Source organism: Ochotona curzoniae, unplaced genomic scaffold, assembly GCF_017591425.1.
Source record: "Ochotona curzoniae isolate NIBS_2020 unplaced genomic scaffold, NIBS_Ocur_1.0 contig_883, whole genome shotgun sequence".
Lineage (NCBI taxonomy): Eukaryota > Metazoa > Chordata > Mammalia > Lagomorpha > Ochotonidae > Ochotona > Ochotona curzoniae.
The window spans coordinates 43,889,850-43,910,560 of record NW_024466599.1 but is presented as its reverse complement, the minus strand read 5'-3'; the positions used below and the strand labels follow the sequence as shown (position 1 = coordinate 43,910,560).

The following is a 20,711-nucleotide window of genomic DNA, read 5'->3' as shown; positions in this document are numbered from 1 at the left end:
TATTTTTTAAAAACTCTTTTGGCAACCTAATTCTGGTGAACAGCAAGTCTATTATCTGTTTACTAAACTTAGTGTGAGTATTCTTGTTTCACTGTAGAAATATTAATACATTTGCCTACATCGTACCACCCCAAGTCCTGGAGGAAAGGAGTATTAACATGACAGGGTCAGATTACATTCTTACAGTCCAAAGATTCTAAGTCCAAAAATGTATTTGGCCCCTAAGGGTCCCAGATAAAGGATTGCAAAGCTAGGTCATCTATGTGATATCTACGTATGAACCCACAGTTGTTCTGCCTTAACTATGATTTTTAACTTTTCCAATTTGATTTCTAAGACCAAGGTAAAATCTACTCTTCAAATAACTTCCCAGATTACACTATAATGTGCCTAAAACCTGTGTTTGCATTCACTTTACCTCTATATAGGCAAGAAATCTGCTTTAAGGGATTGCTAAACTGCCTTGAAAGTGAACTAAACACTAATACTCTAAATTTCTATGTTAAAAAAATGATTTCTTCCCACCAATTTCTCTAGTAGGTAGTGAATCCACTCTTAAAGACCAGAGAAGTAGCAGTAGTGCTTGTGGTAGTAAAAGTACTTCAAGAATCAGGTAACTTGTACTTAAATGGTAGTAAAAATTCCCTACCTAAATTACTTACCCCATTTCCTGTTTTACCAGCAACCATGCAGCATGCTGTAGGCAATTTAGTCACACCAGAGTGAAAAGAAAAAGGGGGAAATGTTCAGTGAAATTAGGTTCCAGTATCATCATTGAACTGTTTAACGAATTTGCTAATCAAACTCCCCTTTTTTGGAGAGGAGTTAGTGTTTAGAACTGTGGCAGTAATGTTACTCTCATTTAAAATCATGAATGAGGTAAGACCTCACTTAGCAGCACTGACTCTCTGTGGCCTAGGAATTCAACAGGGATATCCCCCTACTCCCTGCAGAATTCTATTTCTCATTATGAGGTCTGAGTGTTCTTACCGTGGGGAGCTTACAAGTTTTTCGTAAAACAACTCTATTATTTCATGCGGGAAAAAGCCCAAAATGACCAGGCACACAGTCCCAGTTTTTTGTTATTGTTTTTTTTCAGTACGGCTATCACATTTAACTCTTGATAATATCTACACCTCAGTAAGATGTACTAATGCGCACAACTCATGATGAAATATAATAAAAACTAACTTGAAGGGATGGATGGCTAGATCCATAACATAGCAGATACAAAATAAAAAGTAGAATCTAAAGAGTATATTAGTATTTACTAACAATTCTTTCAACTTTTCTATATTCTGAAAAATTCTCATACTAAAATTTTAGAGAAAACATTTTGGAAAAGATTAATAAGCTGAAAAAAATTTACTAACATGAAGATAACATTCACAATCATAGACATCACATGATTAAATTAAACTTTTAGAAGCTGCTTTGTGTGGTAGTTGTGTGACACTTAAGATTTCTCAGTTCTCCATTAGATTCCCACAGCTTTCACCTTTATGAAAGCTTATGACGTGTCTTGGCACTAGAGTGTATGGCATATGGTGAACATAATGGGAACTGCCATATAAATTAATAAAGTACCACAAATAGTTTCTGTTTCCACATGTCACAAAAATGGCTAGTCATTATCCCCCACACTCCTTCAACATAACATACGTATACACTGTGGCTCATATGTAGTACCATGTTCTGTATAATGGGAAATTCCTTCAAATGACGATAGTAAGGACTTCAAAGACTGGCAGTAATTCAGAAATGTGAGGTACAACTAATACAGCCTGACTTGAGCCAAGAAAAGAATCTAATCACTAGGTAGAGAACTTATCCCAATGCCGGAAAGTCTTGGCAGTGTCTCCCAATTCTCTGGTTTGTTATTCCACAGGGCTCAACCTAAGATAGTTTACAGTGCCACCATCTCTCTTCCTGGGTATCCAAGCCCTGTTTTCAACTGTTTGAGCACAGTATAACACACAAATTACTAGGAATAAGAAAACCCAACTTTATGTAATTTCTAGAGCTCAGTTTCCTAATGTGTAAAACAAGAGGATTGGACTATGATGCTAATCTTAACTTTTCTGAATGGCTAAAAGTAATCATTAATAGGCATAATATTCTAACTATAGGACTTTGAAATCAGAAATAACAAATTAGGATTTCCTAAAAGTGAAACCTTATAGTCAATATTGCCCCCCCTTCCTTCAGCCTCCTACTTTAAGAGATCAATAAACAGCAATGTCCTGATCTATACAGAGTGTTAGTAAAGTCATCTCTTCTTATCTGTGGGTAATTGGTTTCAGGATCGCTTCCCGCCCCACCTGTGAATATCAAATGTAACAAATGCTCAAGTGCCTTATGAATGGCACAGTATTACTTACATATAATGTATACACATCCTCCCATCTCATATTTTTCCTTTTTGAGAAGCAGAGAGGCAGGCAGAGCAGCCAAAAAGAGCTTCCATCCACTGGTAAACTCCCCAAATGCTCAAAAAAACCACACCCAGGAACTCAATCTACGTCTTCCACGTGGGTGGCAGAACCATCACCACTGTCTCCCAAGAGTCTGCACAAGCAGGAAGCTGGAGTCAGGTGCCAGAGTCAAATACTGAACCTAGGTCTGTGATGTGGCACAGAGAGGTCTTCATGTCTAACCACTAGTTTAAACACCTGTCCCCTCCTATGTACTTTAAATCACCTCTAGGTCACTTATAATACCTAGTAAAATGTAAATTCTATGTAAGTAGTACTCAGACTGTACCTCAGTGAATGGTAACAAAGAAAGCCTGTATGTGTTTAATATACAATTTCTTTAAGAATATTTTCCCTCCATGTTTAATTGAGTCTGCAGATACAGGATTGAGTGTACTTCTTTTGAATGAATACTAGGAAGGTTTCACAAAATTGTGGATATACAGAGCCAGGTAACATGCCTGTCATGTACTTAGTATTACTATTACTGCTGAATTGAAAGCAAATGTATAATTTCCAGATAATAACTTCAAATTTATCCCTTGAAAAATTTATAGGATTTGGTTCCCTCACCTCATATCCCAATCTATTCTGTTACAGGTAGTTCTTGAACCTGTCTGATCAATGAGATCTGAGCTACACAAAACTATCTGTTTCTTCTTGAAGGGATCTCAGACTCTCTGTCCTTTGTCAATCATCTTTTTGCCTTTTGTTTCCTGAGGCAAACTGTTCCGTATCATCAATTGCAGGTGAGGCCAGCAAGTATGTGATGCATTCTGCCATCCTTTGGTTATAAAGTAGGGCAGAACTGGAGGTTGCCAAGGGAACCCAGATAACCAAGTGTAACATGTGAAATTCAATCAAATGTCTTTAGTACCTGAGACTTGCTAAAGGGCTTTCCTTCCTAATCCTCAGCAGGCTCCCTGCACAAGCAAGCCAGCAGGTTGGACAGAACTAATCACACAGCAGGGGCCAGAGGGCTGAATCCCAGAGAACTCAATATTGCTCAATTATTCCATTTTTACCACATGCTAATAATGCCCTGGACCTGCCACTGTCAAAGAAAAAGAAATACATTTCTCCCTTTTAGGTCACCAGGATAATTTTAATAAATGTTCTATTCCTTAGTCAGTAAGGAGGGAGAAAAATCAGTCTTCAGAGTAAGCAATTAAATTTTTCTTCCTTAACAGAACCAAATGGCATTAAACTTATCAACTTTAATCAAATTTGATACCAGAGGCAGTATGTCAACTCCTGAAAATTCAGGAACCATACAATTTAATCCTGGATTATTTATTCTAACCAAGTCCTAATTGGGGCATTTGAATAATTGCTTGCACAGTGCTTGTGTACTCTGGTTACACGTACACACTCAGACGATAGGTTTGTGCCTAAAAATGGCTCTTGAGCTTTTGGGTTTTGAGCTAGAGGCTCATCAAGGTTGCACCAACAGGAAGTTGGGATCAGGAGTTGGAGCCATGAATCAAACCCAAGCATTTCTAGAATGGGAGTAAATAGCATCACAACCAATATCTAACTACCGTGGTAAACACCCTTAATTTTATTTTTTTGATATTTATTTTTATCTATTCACATCTATTTGAAAGGTAGAACAAGGGCAGAAAGGTGTCTTGCATCTGCTGGTTCACTCCCTAAATGTCTTTGACAATCAGGGCTGGGCCAGGAAGAAGGCACACTGAACTCCATCTGGATCTCTCATGTGGTAGTACGGGACCAAACATTTCCCCTAACACCTGCTGCCTACCAAGATGCATTAGCAGGAAGCTAGATCAGAAGGCAAGTAGCTAGGGATTCAAACTGCTGCTCTGCTATGTGAGGTGGGCTTACTATATACACAGGCCTACCCCATCACTCCTAATTGAACAAAAAAAAAGGAAGCCCAAATTATTTCTACACATAAAAAGATGTGAAATTTCACACGAAAATCAAATAAGTATAAATTAAAACAACTTTCACATGTAGGTTAGAAAATACTGAAAAGCATGATTTACTACTTTGGCAAAGCTATGCAGTTGCAATATATTACAAACTGATACTCCCTTTAAGGAGGGCAACATGGAAATACCTACCACAATTTCACATATGTATTTCCTTTAATCCAGTATTTTCACTTCTAAGGACTTGCCAGACAAACATATAGATACACTAGAGGGATGTGCACTGCAAATTGCATATGTAATAAGAAACAATGAAGGGGATCTGACTATTGAGCTGGTTAAATGGACTGAAGAAATTCTGATTTAATAGAATCTGGTAAATTCTAACATTAAGGACTTTCCATCATAGGTTCTTCCAAGAAAAAAAAAACAGTACAGCATATGAACCCAAATCATGGATGAAACATGTATGTGTTTACATAATTTCACAGCAAAAGATCTAAAAAAGATATACCAAAGTGTTTCTCCAGAAACATTTAGGAAAGAGGAAGAGAAAGAGATTAATTTTAACTATATACACTTCTGAGTGGCTTTTTATCAATAATGTTCTACTTTTGCAACTTTAAAAATGTAAATGAATCTTATGAATCCATTTCAAAAACTTAACAATCATATCATGAATTTATACATATCATATATACTCTTATGTAAGTTTGTTAAAACAAATTACACCTCAATTTATTGCCAAATCAATTTACTAAGTAATCAGAAGTAACATTAGATCATAAAAGCTTTTATTTGATTACATACCGATAATTAGAAAAATTTTAATTTAAGTATATCTAGTAAGTTGAAATCTATTACTTAAGCCTTAGCAAACAAAAGCAGAGAACAGTTTCTATTTTTGAACTGGGAATTCATTTTAATTTTTGACAGATTTACAGACTTTTTGAAACTCAGTATTTCTATAACAAATTTGTGTTGAATATAGTGTTTTTTTTTCCCCCCTCTTCCTTTAGTGGCTTGTGTGGACAGGGCTCTGTCTCTTGGGTTCAGTACAGATCATCTCTGCAACCCTTCAGTATGTATTCACAGTTTCAGAACACCTGTTACAGGAGAAAATTCAGATGTTTGCAGTAAAAGTGCTATTTGTGCTTTTGCATCAGGGAAATCAAACGAAAATGGATTAAGACTACCCACTAATTCAGAATGTTGTGTTCTGAATAATAGTCTGGGGAAATTTGCGTTTCTGTAGCAAAGGTTTTATTCATAGACGAGGTAGGTTAATAAAACAAACCATATTTTCAGGACCTATGCTTTAAATTTATATATATACACACACATATATATATATATATATATATATATATATAACTGCTTTAAAGGACTCTCAAGTACATTTTAAAAGAACATATAATTAACATGCAAATTACAAGTTGATTAAAAGATATCTCCAAGGATCCCTTTAAGTTGAAATTTCAGTGAACTATGTTGACCTAGTTTAAGTTATGCATGTATTTGAATGTAACAAAACTACCTGCTTAAAAACATTCCATATGCTATTTTCACTCATTCAAAGAGAATAGCTATCCATTTCTTCTAATGTAAACCTCATTCCCCATATACATAATAGCTAGCTTTGGAGATGCTATAATAATACAAAGAATTCTTTGTGAGCTATAAAATACACCCATATATCAGGATCTCATTTTAAAAGAAAGGTATTTCTCCAAAGGAGTGAATTTTATTAAAATAGGAAAACTAAATTGTAAGTCAAGCTATTGATTTAAGTCTTTCTAAGTTTATTATAATACACTTAAAACTTCAAACAAAATCTTTCCAATATAAATGATAAACTCTGATCTGTTTAAGGTTAGTGTGCCTGTCACCCCCTTTCTTTCCAGGGACTTAAGGATTATGAGAACCAGAGTGGAAAGGAAGTCATAATGAATCCTGGAAAAAGGACAGGATCCTAAAACCAATGCCAGGATCCAGGGTGGGCATCAGAGACCACAGCTGAGCCTCTGCGTGGGGGGTTGGTCTTCTAATGCAGCACTCTATCCCACATGGAGTACAAGGTCAAGTCCTGGCTTCTACACTTCATATCTAGTTCTTTGCCAATGTGCCTGAGAAATGGCCCAAATACTTGGGACCCTGACACCCAGAAGGGAGACCTGAATGGATTTCCAGGATCTGACTTTAGCCTGGCCGGGATCCACCTATTGCAGCCACTTGAGGAATGAACCAGTTGATGGAAGATCTCTCTCTCTCACTGTGTTTCAAGTAAATAATAAGTAAATCTAAAAATTTTGTGTGAAAAACAAAACAAAAAACCCGAATCCAAGCTCTCTTTTTACTTAACAGAAAGCAATTTGGAACAAATTAAGTGGTCATCTAGAACTTGTTTCCTCATCTATAAAACAAGGTGAAAAAGCTTTCTTTTACAATTGGAAGTTTAAATGAGACACTCTTTCTTTTACAATTTAAAAATTAAACTTCAATGCTTTTTAAAGCACATAAAACAAAAAAGGGGATTTCCTCAACCCTGGCGACTTCCAAACTTTCAGTTCTAGTTTTAGTGCAAAAGTTTAAGGAAGGTGATATTTATTAAATTTTGTCATGAATCTGAGAATGGAACAGAATCTAGAACGGGCCCGTTTTCAGCCATGAACATTTGTTATCAGATGTGCAAGACACAAAGGCAAATGAGTAAGACAGAGCTAACCACACACCTAAGAGCCAAACAGTTAGACACTGGAGGAAGGAGGAAGGGAGGGACGTTAGGCCTTAAACATTGTCCAGTTTAAATCCTGCCAATATCTTCACTGACAGGAAGTATGAGGGCTAGGAAATGGAGACAGAAAATGAGAGAGAAGAAAAAGGCAATGACAGATTCCTAAGAACAATGTGGTAAAGCCTTGTCTAATGGCAAGGTCCAATGACAGCACTTCAGTGTTTGGGAAATTTCAAGCAAATTTCTGGAGAACAGTAGTATTAAGAGCTGTTCATAGATCAATGCTAATTTTGTTCTCTGAGATATAAATATCAAGGATAGTAACCAAATAGAAAAAAATAAGACAACACCAAGGCTCGTGACTGTTAGAAAACCGACTGTTAGAAAGCATTTGGTCAAGCAGTTGTACCACCAGTTAGGACAGCAAAGGATGTGGGTTCAGTTCCTGGCCCTTGGCTGCTGATTTCCAGTTTCCTGGTAGGTCAGACCCTGGGAGGCAGGAGTGACAGCTCAAATGACTGAGTTCCTCACAATTAGCTCTGACCCAGCCCAGCTTCAGCTACTGAGTGCAACTATGCAACAAATTGGTAAAAAAAAAAAAAAAAGCTCTTGTGCTCGCTCATTCTCTGAAAATTTAATTGATTACTAGATACATTCATGAATTTAACTGATAATGAATTTTCTTACTTCTCTTCCACCTTTACTCCTACATTATACAACTTTAAAATCTGCCAATATTCTTTTTTTTTTTTAAGATTTATTTATTTTTATTACAAAGTCAGATACACAGAGAGGAGGAGGAGAGACAGAGAGGAAGATCTCCCCAAGTGAGCGCAACGGCCGATGCTATGCCAATCCGAAGCCAGGATCCAGGAACTTCTTCCGGGTATCCCACACAGATGCAGGGTCCCAAAGCCTTGGGCTGTCCTCGACTGCTTTCCCAGGCCACAAGCAGGGAGCTGGATGGGAAGTGGAACTGCCAGGACTAGAACTGGTGCCCATATGGGATCCCAGCACGTTCAAGGCAAGGACTTTAGCCACTAGGCCACGCCACTGGGCCCAAAATCTGCCAATATTCTATATTTTAATTTTGGGTGTGAATTCTATTATTTACCAAAAAGAACATAAACCCCACTAGATTTTTGAAACATGTTCTCTTCCCATTTTTCCTTACACTGTAAAAAAGTATTCTTTTTTTTTTTTTTTTAAAGATTTCTTTTCATTGGAAAGTCAGATAAACAGAGAGGAGAACAAAGAAGAACATCTTCCATCCCCTCATTCATTCCTCAAGTGGCTGCAACAGTAACAGCTGAGCTGATCCAAAGCCATGAGCCAGGAACCATAACCATGTGGGTGCAGGGTCCCAAGGCTTTGGGCTGTCCTCGACTGCTTTCCCGGAGCCATAAGCAGGGAGCTAGATGAGAAGTGGAGCTGCCAGGATTAGAACCAGTGCCTATTTAAGAAAATATTCTTAACACCAAAGACAAAAATGAAAGAAAGTAGACTAGTGGTTTCATAGGACTGAACGAAAGGGAAATAGAAAATAGTTAAAGACAGTTTCTTTTTAAGGTAGCAAAAATGTTCTAAAATTGACTATGGCAATCCTTATACCTATATGTGAGCATATTAACAACCACTGAATGAAAGATGTTAAACAAATCAGGTGTACAGTAAGTGAACTGTTTATCAATAACTCTATTCACATACAGAGTAAAAATGAGAGATAGGAAAAGGTCTTGGAAATTTTTCCAACATAAAGGTTAGAAAACTAAAGTTAGGGCCCCATTCGATAGCATAGCAGTTAAAGTCTTCGCCTTGAACACCCCGGGATCCTATATGGTCGCTGGTTCTAATCCCAGCAGCCCCACTTCCCTTCCAGCTCCCATCCAGCTCCCATCCAGCCTTGGGACCCTGCACCCGCATGGGAGACCTGGAGGAAGTGCCTGGCTCCTGGCTTCGGATTGGCTCAGCTCCAGCCGTTGCGGCCACTTGCGGAGTGAACCATAGGATGAAGATCTTCCCCTCCTGTCTCTCCTCCTGTATATCTGCCTTTAAAAAAAATAATAAAAAGGAAAAAAAAAAGAAAACTAAAGTTAGAAGATGGATTAAGGGTAGATCAATTCCACTTGTTCTGAAAACAACTAGGAAAACCAGACAAATAAAAGTACCTGCTCAAGGGCAGGAGGCTCACAAGGCAGTGAAGAATGGCAAGGCCAAAACCACAAAGAAGGAAACAGCCAAGCTGTGCTTTCGGAGCAGTTCTTCCCCAAAAGGCATTTACCAATGGGAAGCAGTGGCTAAGTGTCTCAAGATGGTCACAAATTAAGAGTCTAGACCTTCCAAAGGAGCGGGGATCCTGATAAGCCATGTGCTCTGACACCAGCAGGGATCACATCTGGGAAGTCAGAATAAAGGTGGACTAGAATAGTCTGAAGGTGGGAAACATCTGCTGCAAAACACCACAGCTGGACATTGAGGGATGCAGAACTGCCTCACCCAGTGCTGGCCAAGGCGTGAAACAACTGGAGTGCTCACCAACTGCGGGGGAATACAAATGTAAGCTGATAAAGCCATAATGTTAATACCTGCCACAGGACTCCGACTTTCCACCACAAGGTATTTAATCACACATACACACAAATGAAATAAATCTTCTCCACAAAACAGTACACACAATTTCATAGCAGCTTTACTCAAAATGGTCCAAAACCAAGATAACTCAAATGTCTATCAACAAGTGAATGGGTAAGCTGTGCTATACTCTTGGGGGCAGCTCAACTGGTTAACCCTCCACCCACAAGGGCCAGCATCCCTGAAGAGCTCAAGTTATTGTTCCAGCTGCTCCACTTCTATTCAATTCGCTGCATGCAGCCTGAGAAAACAACAGAGGATACCCCAAAGCCTTGGGACCCTTCTCCTGCTTGGGAGACCCAGGAGAAACTCCTGGCTTCGGATTAGCTCAGATACAGCTGTTGTGGCCATTTCGGGAGTGAACCAGCAGATGCAACAGCTTTTTTTCTCTCCTTCTCACTCTAACTCTGCCTTTCCAATTTAAAAAAATCTTTTTTAAAAAATTGTGTTTTATACTTAAAATGGAACTTCACACAGCAATAAGAAATCTCTGACACATATAACAGTGTGAATGGATCTCAAAATCATTATTCTGAGTCAAAGAAGCCAGTCAGAAATGAATATACAATGCATGATTCAATGCATATGAAATCTGAAAAAGTATAAATTAACTTACAATAGCTAAAAGCAGATCAGCAGTTATCTGGTGCTGGGATTAGGAAGTTTAGAAGTGACTGAGATTGGGCCAGCATTGTGGTATACTGGTGAAGTAGAAGCTGGCATGGCCATGAGTTCAAGTTCCATCTGTTCTGCTTCTGATCCAGCTCCTTGCTGATGTGCCTGGAAAAGCAGTGAAGAGCCCAAGTCCTTGGACCCCTGCATCCACATGGGAGACCTAGGAAAACCTCCTGGCTCCTGGTTTCAGCTCAACCCAACTCCAGTGACTCCAGCCATTTGGAGAACAAATGAGCAGACAAAAATAAACCTCTCTGTCTCTCCTCTTGCTCTGTAATTGTTTCAAATAAATAAAACCTAAAAAAAAAAAAAAAAAGAATTGAGATGGTCTCTATTTTGATTGTTGTAATGGTCACTTAGGTAAATACATCGACCAGATCAATGAACTGGGCAGGCATTTGGTTGGGCAGTAGGGATGGCCACGTTCCATTTTAGAATGCCTGGAGTAGAGTCTCAGTTCCTCTCCCAATTCCAGTTTCCTGCTGATGTGCACCGTGGGAGGCACCAGGCGATAGATCAAGCACTGACTCTCTGACACCTACTTGGAAGACCTAGGTTGAATTCCTCCCTCCCAGTTCTAGCTGTTGGGGATACTGAGGGAGTGAACCAGTGTCACTTCTTCCAGGGAGACCTGGAAGAAGCTCCTGGCTCCTGGAGCTCTCTATGACCACAGGTCTATCTCTGCCTCTCAAGTAATCAAAGCAAAATGAAAAAGCTCAACAAACTTTTTAGCATGTGCAATTTCATTGCTTATAAATTACAACTAAATTTGTTGCTCACAAATTACAATTAAAAAGACTCCTGATACCAACAGCTAGTGATGATGTGAAAAATCAGCAATTTCTTATACATTGCTGATGAGACTGTAAACTGGCACAAGCACTTTGAAAACAAAAAGAGGTATGCTATTTATACAACTCTTCTCACAGGCATATACCCTAGATTAACTCCTGTTCATAGAATACAACTACAAGAATGGCTGGCCACTGTTGAAAGTGGACAAAAACTAGAAATGATTTTAATATCCATTAATGGTTCTATGGATAGAAGTTGGTGCAGTAGCATACCAAGTTAATCAGCTATCTGCAGCACCAGCATCCCATATGGGCACCAGTTCATGCCCCAGTCACCCCACTGCAGATTCAGCAACCGATTTATGGCCTGGGAAAAGACGGTCTAAACTCATGGGCCCCTGCACCCATGTGGGAGACCTGGAAGAAGCTCCTGGCTCCTGGCTTTGGATTGGCTCAGCTTTGGCCAGTACAGCCATTTGGGAGGTAAGCCAGAAGATGGAAGTTCTCTCTCCCTCTCTCACTTACTCTGTCTTGCTTTCTCTCTGTAAATCTGCCTTTCAAATAAAAATAACTAAATCATTAAAAAATAGTTCTGTGAATAAAAAGTAGTATATCTATGCTATTGAATATTATACAACAATGAAAATCAGCTAACTATTCCTAGCTCTGCGTAGGAATATAGATGAATCTTTTCAAGATAATTCCCAGTAAAAGAAGCCAGACATGAAAAAATAGAGTATGTTATGTTTTCTTTTTTATATAAAGCTCAAATCAAGCTCATCTAAACTCCAATCTTAAGAGTAAAGATCATGGTTACCTGTGAGAAAGAAGGAATAACTGCTGATGAGTATAGAAACAAAAAGTTGTCAAAATAAAATGAAACCATTATTGTTCAAGGATAGAGTTGAACTTTAGAGACTGTTTTCATTCTACGTGGCAACTGCTTAAAACTGAAAAATATGAAGGACTAAACAAATCAGAATAATAATTCATCTCAGACATCCAACATGATGACCAACAGATATATTATATTACAGCTCAGGGGGAAACCCTGTGTCTATGTGTTAGTGGCATATTTATTTGAACACTCTGATTCACACTGTATCCAAAGGTGAACATGATTCAGATCCCACCCACACTACACCTTGATCTCATCTGCAAAACAACTGAAGTTGCATTGTGGATAGAAAATGTTATTCAATACAAGTGCCATGAGTACAGCTCTGCATATTTAAAAATCTTTTGCTATACAACTTTAGCACTCACATCTGTTTTTTGACACATTCAATCAGGTTGCAGGGCATTCATCTACTTCCTTGGTGGGTGGAAGATTTCTTTGTTTTCAGAAAACAGCAAAGTCTCACTAAAATCACATCAAGGTTTTAACGTTAATTCCTTTTGTTAATGTCAGATAACAAGCAAGTTGTTATAACACCTAAGTTTCACAAAAAAACAAACAAACAAAAAGCTTAAAATCTGGATGTAAACTGAATTCTAAATGGAAACCAATTTTTAGTATGATTCTTAAGCCAAAACTACAAGACTATCTGTGTTGATATCTTGATGTCTATATCATTATTTCATTTCCTTTGTATGCTTTATGATCACATTTAAGAAAGTTCATTTTCTTTTTACCCACCCAAATTAGTTCCCTTATAGTACCTTTACCCAGCCACTTCAGAACAAAACTGAGAGTACATTACAAAAAAAAAGTGATACTCTATGCTTCAACAGCTACACAAATGGATAATTTTTAAATGAGCCTCCAGTGAAAATGTGATTCTTTAATTTGCCAAATGTACACAGAAATTTAAGTAAAAACATGCCCTTTTGCTCTGAGCATTTTTCTGTTTTTGGAGAGCCAGCCATATCCAGCTGGTGTGACCTATTATTGTTAAACCAAGAGCTACACGCAGTTAGAAAGAAGAAGCACTGCTCAATATTCCACTAAGGTCTTTCTTATGTAAGAGTCCTGTAAATTGTGAATGCCCAAATTGATAGAAAGATATTTATCACAATACTAGATTCTTTTTTAGATTTAGTTAGGGGCTGATGTTCTGCGAGTTAAATCACTGCCTGCAGTGCCAGCATCCATCCGAGAGCTGGTTTGAGTTCTGGCAGCTCTGCTTTTGATTTAGCTTCCTGCTGATGTTCCTGGGAAAGCAGAATATGGCCCGAGTACTTGGGTCCTTGCCAACTACATGGGACACTAAGATACAGCTCTATGTTCCTGGCATGAGACTAGCCTAGAACAAACTGTTATGGCTTTCTGGGAAATCAATCAGCAGATGGAGATTTCTCTCTCATTCTCTCTCTGCTTCTCCCTTTCAAATAAGTTTTTGGGTTTTTTTTTTCTTAAATGAAAGCTTCTTTCACAGCTGTTAACAGGAGCTGGATAAAAAGTGGAATGGGATTCAAACCAGCACACGACTAGGGGATTCCAGCATCCCAACCTGCTGTGTCATTAGGTCCACCCCAACACTACTTTTCTTAGAAAAAAAAAATCTTACCTAAACAGTTTTACCTGGGAATTTGAATAGGTGTCCAGTATATAAAATAGGCCCCATAGTAATTGATCCTATATTAATATCAGGGAGAGAAAACATATTATTTTACTGAAAGGGGAATATTTGTAAAAAGCACTTTAAATATCTTAAGTGGAATTTTAAAAAGGAGCAGCTAGGCCTGGTGCAGTAGCTTAGTGCCTAAAGTCCTCGCCTTGCACGTGCCTGGATAAAGGTGCCAGTTCATGTCCCGAGGGCTTCACTTCCCATCCAGCTCCCTGTTTGTGGCCTGGGAAAGCAGTCAAGGGGCCCTGCACCTGCGCAGGAAACCCAGAAGAGACTCTTGGCTCCTGGCTTTGGCTGAGCTCAGCTGTGGCTGTTGCAGCCACTTGGGGAGTAAACCAACAGATGGAAGATCTTCCTGTCTCTCTCTCCTGTCTGCATATCTGACTTTCCAATAAAAATAAATAAATCTTTAAAAACAACAACAAAAAAGGAGCAGCTGCATGATTAATCAACACTTAGCTGACAAACCTGGCCTAAAATTAGTTTACTAATGCTTGCTTTTCTCCAAAGGAAGAAAGCACTAGTGCAATTTCTTCAGGAAGATGCATCCAAAGTCAACAGTGAGGCTGGAGGCATCTGGCTTCGGGGCAACATTTGTCACCAGTTCCCTCTTCTTGTTGTAACCTGGACACATCCATGATCAATGGGTCCAGCTGAGAGCTTTAGGGGCACTCCGAGCACTAAGTAAGGGACTGGCCCTTCGTGACTCATTCTCACACACACACCGCAATCTTGTAAAGGTTCAAGGGAGAAGCACAAGCAGTTCTTCACAGAAACAACTAGGAATTCCTGCATTTTCAGATTTAGGCTTTCATCAGAAATAAGCCTGAAATCCATTTTTTAATAACCATTCTAGTCATCTGATGAAATCTGGATAGAAATATGGTGGGAAAAGTGCTAAGATTGTCCTAATTTAAGTTTGATTTTCAAAGTTACATCTATACGGAATCACAAATTATCAATGATTTAGCATTGCTCTTGTTAAATTATCACTCTTACTGATACATTAGCAGAGCTTTGCCTCCATATTTTTACCAAGGAGCCCCTCCCTAACTTTGAAGATATAACAACATTTGGGGGAAAAGAGAATTCTAGCATCTAGTATTAACACGAAAATGTGTGTTAATCCAAAACACAGTGTTGATGTCATAAAACACAGTTGAAACACTTCCTTATATGCTGAGAGAAACCCAGATCTGAAATAGACAGAGTCTAAATTAGAAGTTCCTTTTTCCTGAAACTTAATCAAATAAGCCACACAGTTCTAAAAATTGAAAGAGTAAGCTTTAAGTTTTATTTATTTATATTTTTCTACCTGGAAGGCAGACATGGAGAGACACACGCACAGACAGAAATGTTCCATCCACCTGCAGCAGATGGGGGTAAGCCAGGCCGAAGCCAGGAACCCCCAGTTCCACTACAGTCTCCTGCCTGGCTGGCAGAGGTCCCAGCACCCGAGTCCTTCCCTCCTGCCTGCCAGGGTAGCAGCAGCAGGAAGCTGGACTGGAAGCACAAGCAGACTTCCATCCAGGCACTCTGACATGGAATATGGATTGCACAAGCTGACTTAAACTTGCCACACACTGCCTACCTTGAAAACAATTTGTATGAAAATCTCCCTAACTGATAAGCAGCCATGTGGTAATATGTAATATGGAAAATAAAGAAAAAAGGATTTACAGAATCTTAATCTTTTCAATTGTTTTATTATCTTTGCTTCTTGTAAAATTTTTTTTTAAGATTTATTTTTATTATTTTTTCATTGGAAAGGCGGATATACAGAGAGGAGAGACAGAGAGGAAGATCTTCCATCCGATGATTCACTCCCCAAGTGAGCGCAAGGCCGATACTATGCCGATCCGAAGCCAGGAGCCTTTTCCAGGTCTCCCACGCAAGTGCAGGGTCCCAAAGCTTTTTGGGCCGTCCTCGACTGCTTTCCCAGGCCACAGGCAGGGAGCTGGAAGGGAAGCGGGGCTGCCGGGATTAGAACCGGCGCCCATATGGGATCCCGGGCGTGCAAGGCGAGGACCTTTAACCACTTGCGCTACCGCGCCGGGCCCGCTTCTTGTAAATTTTAAAGATGTCAAATATGACAATATGCAGGATGAAGACCACACATATTTAAAAAAAAAAAGAACTTCAAAATTTTAAGGTTACTTTGGCAGAGTAAAAGAGACAGAGAGATTTTCAATCCATGGCTTAATATCCAAATACCCACCAACAGCCAACGCTCATACACAGTAAACCCAGGCCAGGAACTAGGAACTCCACCCTAGTCTCCTATATGGGTGGCAGAGACCCATGCACTTGAGTCATCTCCCACCATGCCTTCCAAGGAGTATTAGTAGGGAGCTGCATTGGAAGCAGGGCAGTTGGAACTCAAACTCAGAACTCCATATTGGGCGCTGGTGTTGCAAGTACTGGCTGTGTACAATTTCCCAACTTAGCCAGCATTCTTAATGTACCCAGCTGTCTCTCACTTTACCATGCTGAGATAAGTGCCACCTCATTTCTCCTTTGTTCTAAATATTAAGTTAAAATCTAAAAAAAAAAAAAAAAAATTAAAGAGGAATAGTGTTGTGGCATATAAAGTTAAGCTGCTGTTTGCAATGCCAACAGTCCATATGGGTGCTGGTTCAAGGCCTGGCTGCTTGACTTCTAATCCAGCTCCCTGCTAATATGCTGAGGAAAGCAGTGGGAGGTGGCCCAGGTCCTTGAGCCTCTGCATCCATGTGGGAGACCTGGATGAAGTTGCTGGCTTCTGGCTTTGGCTTGACCCAGCCCCATCTGTAGTATCGATTTGGGGAATGAATCAGAATATGGAAGATCTATAGCCCTCTCCCTTTTCTTTGTAACTATGCCTTTCAAAGAAAGTAACTCTTAAAAAATAAAACAGATCAAACAAACAGAGAAAGGCCAACCTATAAAATGCATGCACCTTCTTAAGTAGTTAAATATGTGTTGGTGAGTGAGCATTTGGTCTAATGGTCCAGACCCCAATCGGGATGCCCCTGTTCCATATAGGAGTGTTTGGAATCAGTATCTGGATTGACTCCTAACTCCAGCTTCCTGGAATGCAGACCCTGGGAAACAGCAGTGGTGGCCCACATAATTAGTTTCCTGTCATCATGTGACAGGCCTCGATGGAACTTCCAGATTGGGTCCCATCAGCACCACTGCAAGCATTTAGGGAGTAAGCCACAAATGTTTGTTCAATCTTTCCTACTCAAACTTTTATAAATAAATAAATACACCTCTGAATATCCTGTCAGCTGCTTTTCTGAATCTAACATACACTGTGGTGGTCTCTGGGATGAATCTGGCACCCTTCTCCCACGAATATGATTCATTGCCCTTTCCTGCATGCCATGAACTTTCTGAGGATTGGAAACTTGTTTCATTTTCATTTATTTATTTATTTTTTAAATATTTATTTTTATTTTTATTGAAAAGATTTACAGAAAGGGAAGAGATAAAAGAGAAAGATCTATCATCTGGTTGTTCACTCCCCAAGTGGCCGCAACAGTAACAGCTGAGCTGATCCAAAGCCAGGAGCCAGGAACCATGTGGGTGCAGGGTCCCAAGGCTTTGGGCCATCCTCAACTGCTTTCCCAGGCCACAAGCAGGGAGCTGGATGGGAAGTGGGGCAGCCGGGGACACAAACTGGCACCCATATGGGATCCCAGAGCATGCAAGACAAGGACTTGAGCCATTAGGCTACCACGCCTGGACTAGGAACTTGTTTTATTTATTGAGCTTCCTGTGCTTGCACCCCAACAGTGAGTTATTAGACCTCGCTAATACTTGTTTTAGCTTTGAGATGGTTGCACTTAGGATTATCCATCCTAAACAAGTCTTGGATTCTATTTAGATCTCAACCAATCTGATGTCACTTATCCTTTCTCCCTTTGGGACACATTATAGTCATATATTAAGTAACAGAACTGTAAAAGAACACCTACATCAAGTCCTATACTCCTTTTGATGCACCAGCTCTGCCTGAACTAATCAGTCTGGTGATTTGCTGACTCTTACATTCATGAGCATATGGTTTAGCAAGTGAGTAGTTAAAATAAATTTATTATTTAAAAAAAAAATTCAATGTTCCCCAACTGTAGGCAACTGGCTAGGTTGCCTTGTACCTAGGCAAGTGTTACATTGCCGGGAGAAAAGCAACCATTAGCTGGAGAGCATTTGGGGCGCGTTAATGCCAAATCTGAGTTAACTATACCAGTGTGCCAGCACATTGCCTCTTCTAGTTCAATTTTTTTAAAGATATGTGTGGAAGGCAGCAAACACTGGGCTGGGACACACTTCCCTAGGCCTCAGAATGGTTTAAAGGGGGGAAATCAGCCTACGCCAGGCTGCTGCACCTACCAGCAAGAGCAGGGACTGGAGGCAGGCTGGGCTGAGCCAGGCAGTAGCACCTGATAACAAAGGCCAAGACCAGTGGTAGGCCGTCTCAGACTAGGCCACAGCACCCACTGGCATGTGTAAGACCTGAGGCTGGGAGTGGACCTGGTAAGGGAACTTCCAAGACTCCCTTGCTGGGCTGCTGCTTTCACTTGTGAGGATGAGAGCTTGACTGGCAATGGGCCAGTCTAGGGGCGGGCCAAGCTGGGCTAGGCTGCAACACCCACTAGCAAATGCCAAGACTGAGTGTGAATCATATTAGGCTGGACTGCAGTACCCTCTGACAGGTGCAAGAAGCAGGGCTTGGAATAAACATGGTAGGGGAACTGTGGACACACTCCTGCTGGACCACAGCTCCCACTGGTGAGCATGAGAGCCAAAATTGGGGGTAGATCAGGCTGGTCAAGGCGATAGCACCCATGGGTATGTGTACAAGAACCAATGGGATATTGTTCCCATTGGACAATAGACAAGGCTAGGCCATAGCATGTGCCACCACAAGCAAAAATTTGGGCTAGTGGCAGGTCTGGTGGGGGCTGTTAGGGGTTGCTCTGACTAGGTTGTGGCACATGCTGGTGTGTGTGAAGACCAGGCCTGGTGAAAGATGGGGCTGGGGATAGGGCTGACCAGGCAGCTGCATCCACCAGTATGTGCGTTGGCTGGCTCAGGTGACAAACTACACATGTACTGGCTGGTACACACAGTCAAGTCTGAGGTCACCCCAAGAGAGATTTCTTCAGGGACTCTCAAACTAGATCACTGGACTCAAACCCAGGCCACAGGGAAAAATCACAAGATATATGGTTTGACCTTGGAGTACATATATCAGGACTGGGTCTCCTCAGTTGCTGATACCTGTGCAATGGACAGAGAACCCAGATGAACACAGGGGTTATGCCAGCCAGTTTATCTAGGCTAGCAGGAGACATCTGAGGATGGAAAGCAGAACAGGTTGGAACACTCTCCTGGCCAAGCTTTGCAACATGGTCCTGGGCCTGTGGGTGCACGAATGTGGACTTGGTTAGCCAATAGACCTTAGAAAGATTTTCTAAGCCCTAGTTCAATGAAGCTGATGATGTTTCAGAACTATCAAAACCACTCAAGTGACAGTCTCGGAACACTCCCACATTGAGATCTCTAAGGCATCATCGAATGATTATTCCCCAACCCCAGGTACCGATGTAGTTGGAAACACACAGTGGCATCCTCCCTTTTTCTCCCTGATGACACAGGAGAAAAAAAAAATGAAACATTTGTCCTACCCACTTTCCTCCATACCTGGACCCTCCTAATCCTAATCAGAGATCCACATGGGTGCGCATCTCGCTCAATTATGTAAACAGCATTAAAAACAAATTTTATGTTTTTTTAAAAAGGAAAAAAAGTAATAGCCCGGGAGCCAATGTAGTCAGGTCAATAAAAAACACACAAGGATATAAGAGAGATGGCACAGGTTAAAAAAATAAAAAAAGATTGTAAAGGAGGGAGGAACACCTAGAATCCAATAAATGTGGATGTTCATCCCTTGGTATTGTGATCAAAGGAACACGGTCTCACAGGTTTTTTTTTAATATAGAAGATAGGTTGTACTGCTGTTGACACGCTCATATCCTATGAAGGATTTCCAAAGTTGCTGCCTGTGTATATATAAAACAGCAAAGTTACCATCCACTTCCTCTCAGCCCATTTAGGAAAAGTTTATTGAAAGAGCCTTCAGAATGGCCTGGTGCAGGAGCCTAGTGGCTAAATCCTGGTCTTGCAACCACCAGAATCCCATAAGGGTGCCAGTTTGTGTCCCAGCAGCCCCGCTTCCCATCCAGCTCCCTGCTTGTGGCCTGGAAAGCAGTAGAGGACGGCCCAAGACCTTGGTACCCTGCACCCAAAGAAACTCCTGGCTCCGGATTGGCTCAGCTTCAACCATTGCAGCCACTTGGGGAGTGAACCAGCAGACAGAGGATCTTCTTCTCTTATCTCTCCTCCTGTCTGTATATCTGACTTTACAATAAATAAGTAAATAAATCTTTTATAAAACCCTTCAGAGACAACAATCTCCATAAGCCTTCATGTCCTACAATGCCTTATTCAGCAACCTTTTGAAGATAGACTTTTAAGAGAATTCATTTCTTTTTTTTTTTTTAAGATTTATTTTATTTTTATTGGAAAGGCGGATATACAGAGAGGAGAGACAGAGAGGAAGATCTTCCGTCCGATGATTCACTCCCCAAGTGAACGCAACGGCTGATGCTATGCCGATCCAAAGCCAGGAGCCTCTTCCGGGTCTCCCACGTGGGTGCAGGGTCCCAAAGCTTTGGGCCGTCCTGGACTGCTTTCCCAGGCCACAGGCGGGGAGCTGGATGGGAAGCGGGGCTGCTGGGATTAGAACCGGCGCCCATATGGGATCCCGGGTGTGCAAGGCGAGGACCTTAACCACTGTGCCACCGCGCCGGGCCCGAGAATTCATTTCTTTATTCAGGCTCAGAATAAGCTTGACAATCTCAAACTAGTTAGGAACCCCCAGATTC

At 40.6% G+C, this 20,711-nt stretch overlaps 1 protein-coding gene across 2 annotated transcripts in view; it reads right to left on the bottom strand.

The window, feature by feature from the left end:
• Window positions 1-20,711, bottom strand: part of PUS10 (pseudouridine synthase 10) — a 66,624-nt gene that overhangs the window by 29,529 nt on the left and 16,384 nt on the right. For both annotated transcript variants that reach the window (XM_040993398.1, XM_040993397.1), the window contains exon 5: window positions 663-697. In XM_040993398.1, the coding sequence (XP_040849332.1) occupies window positions 663-697 (35 nt within the window). The remainder of the gene's footprint in view (window positions 1-662; window positions 698-20,711) is intronic.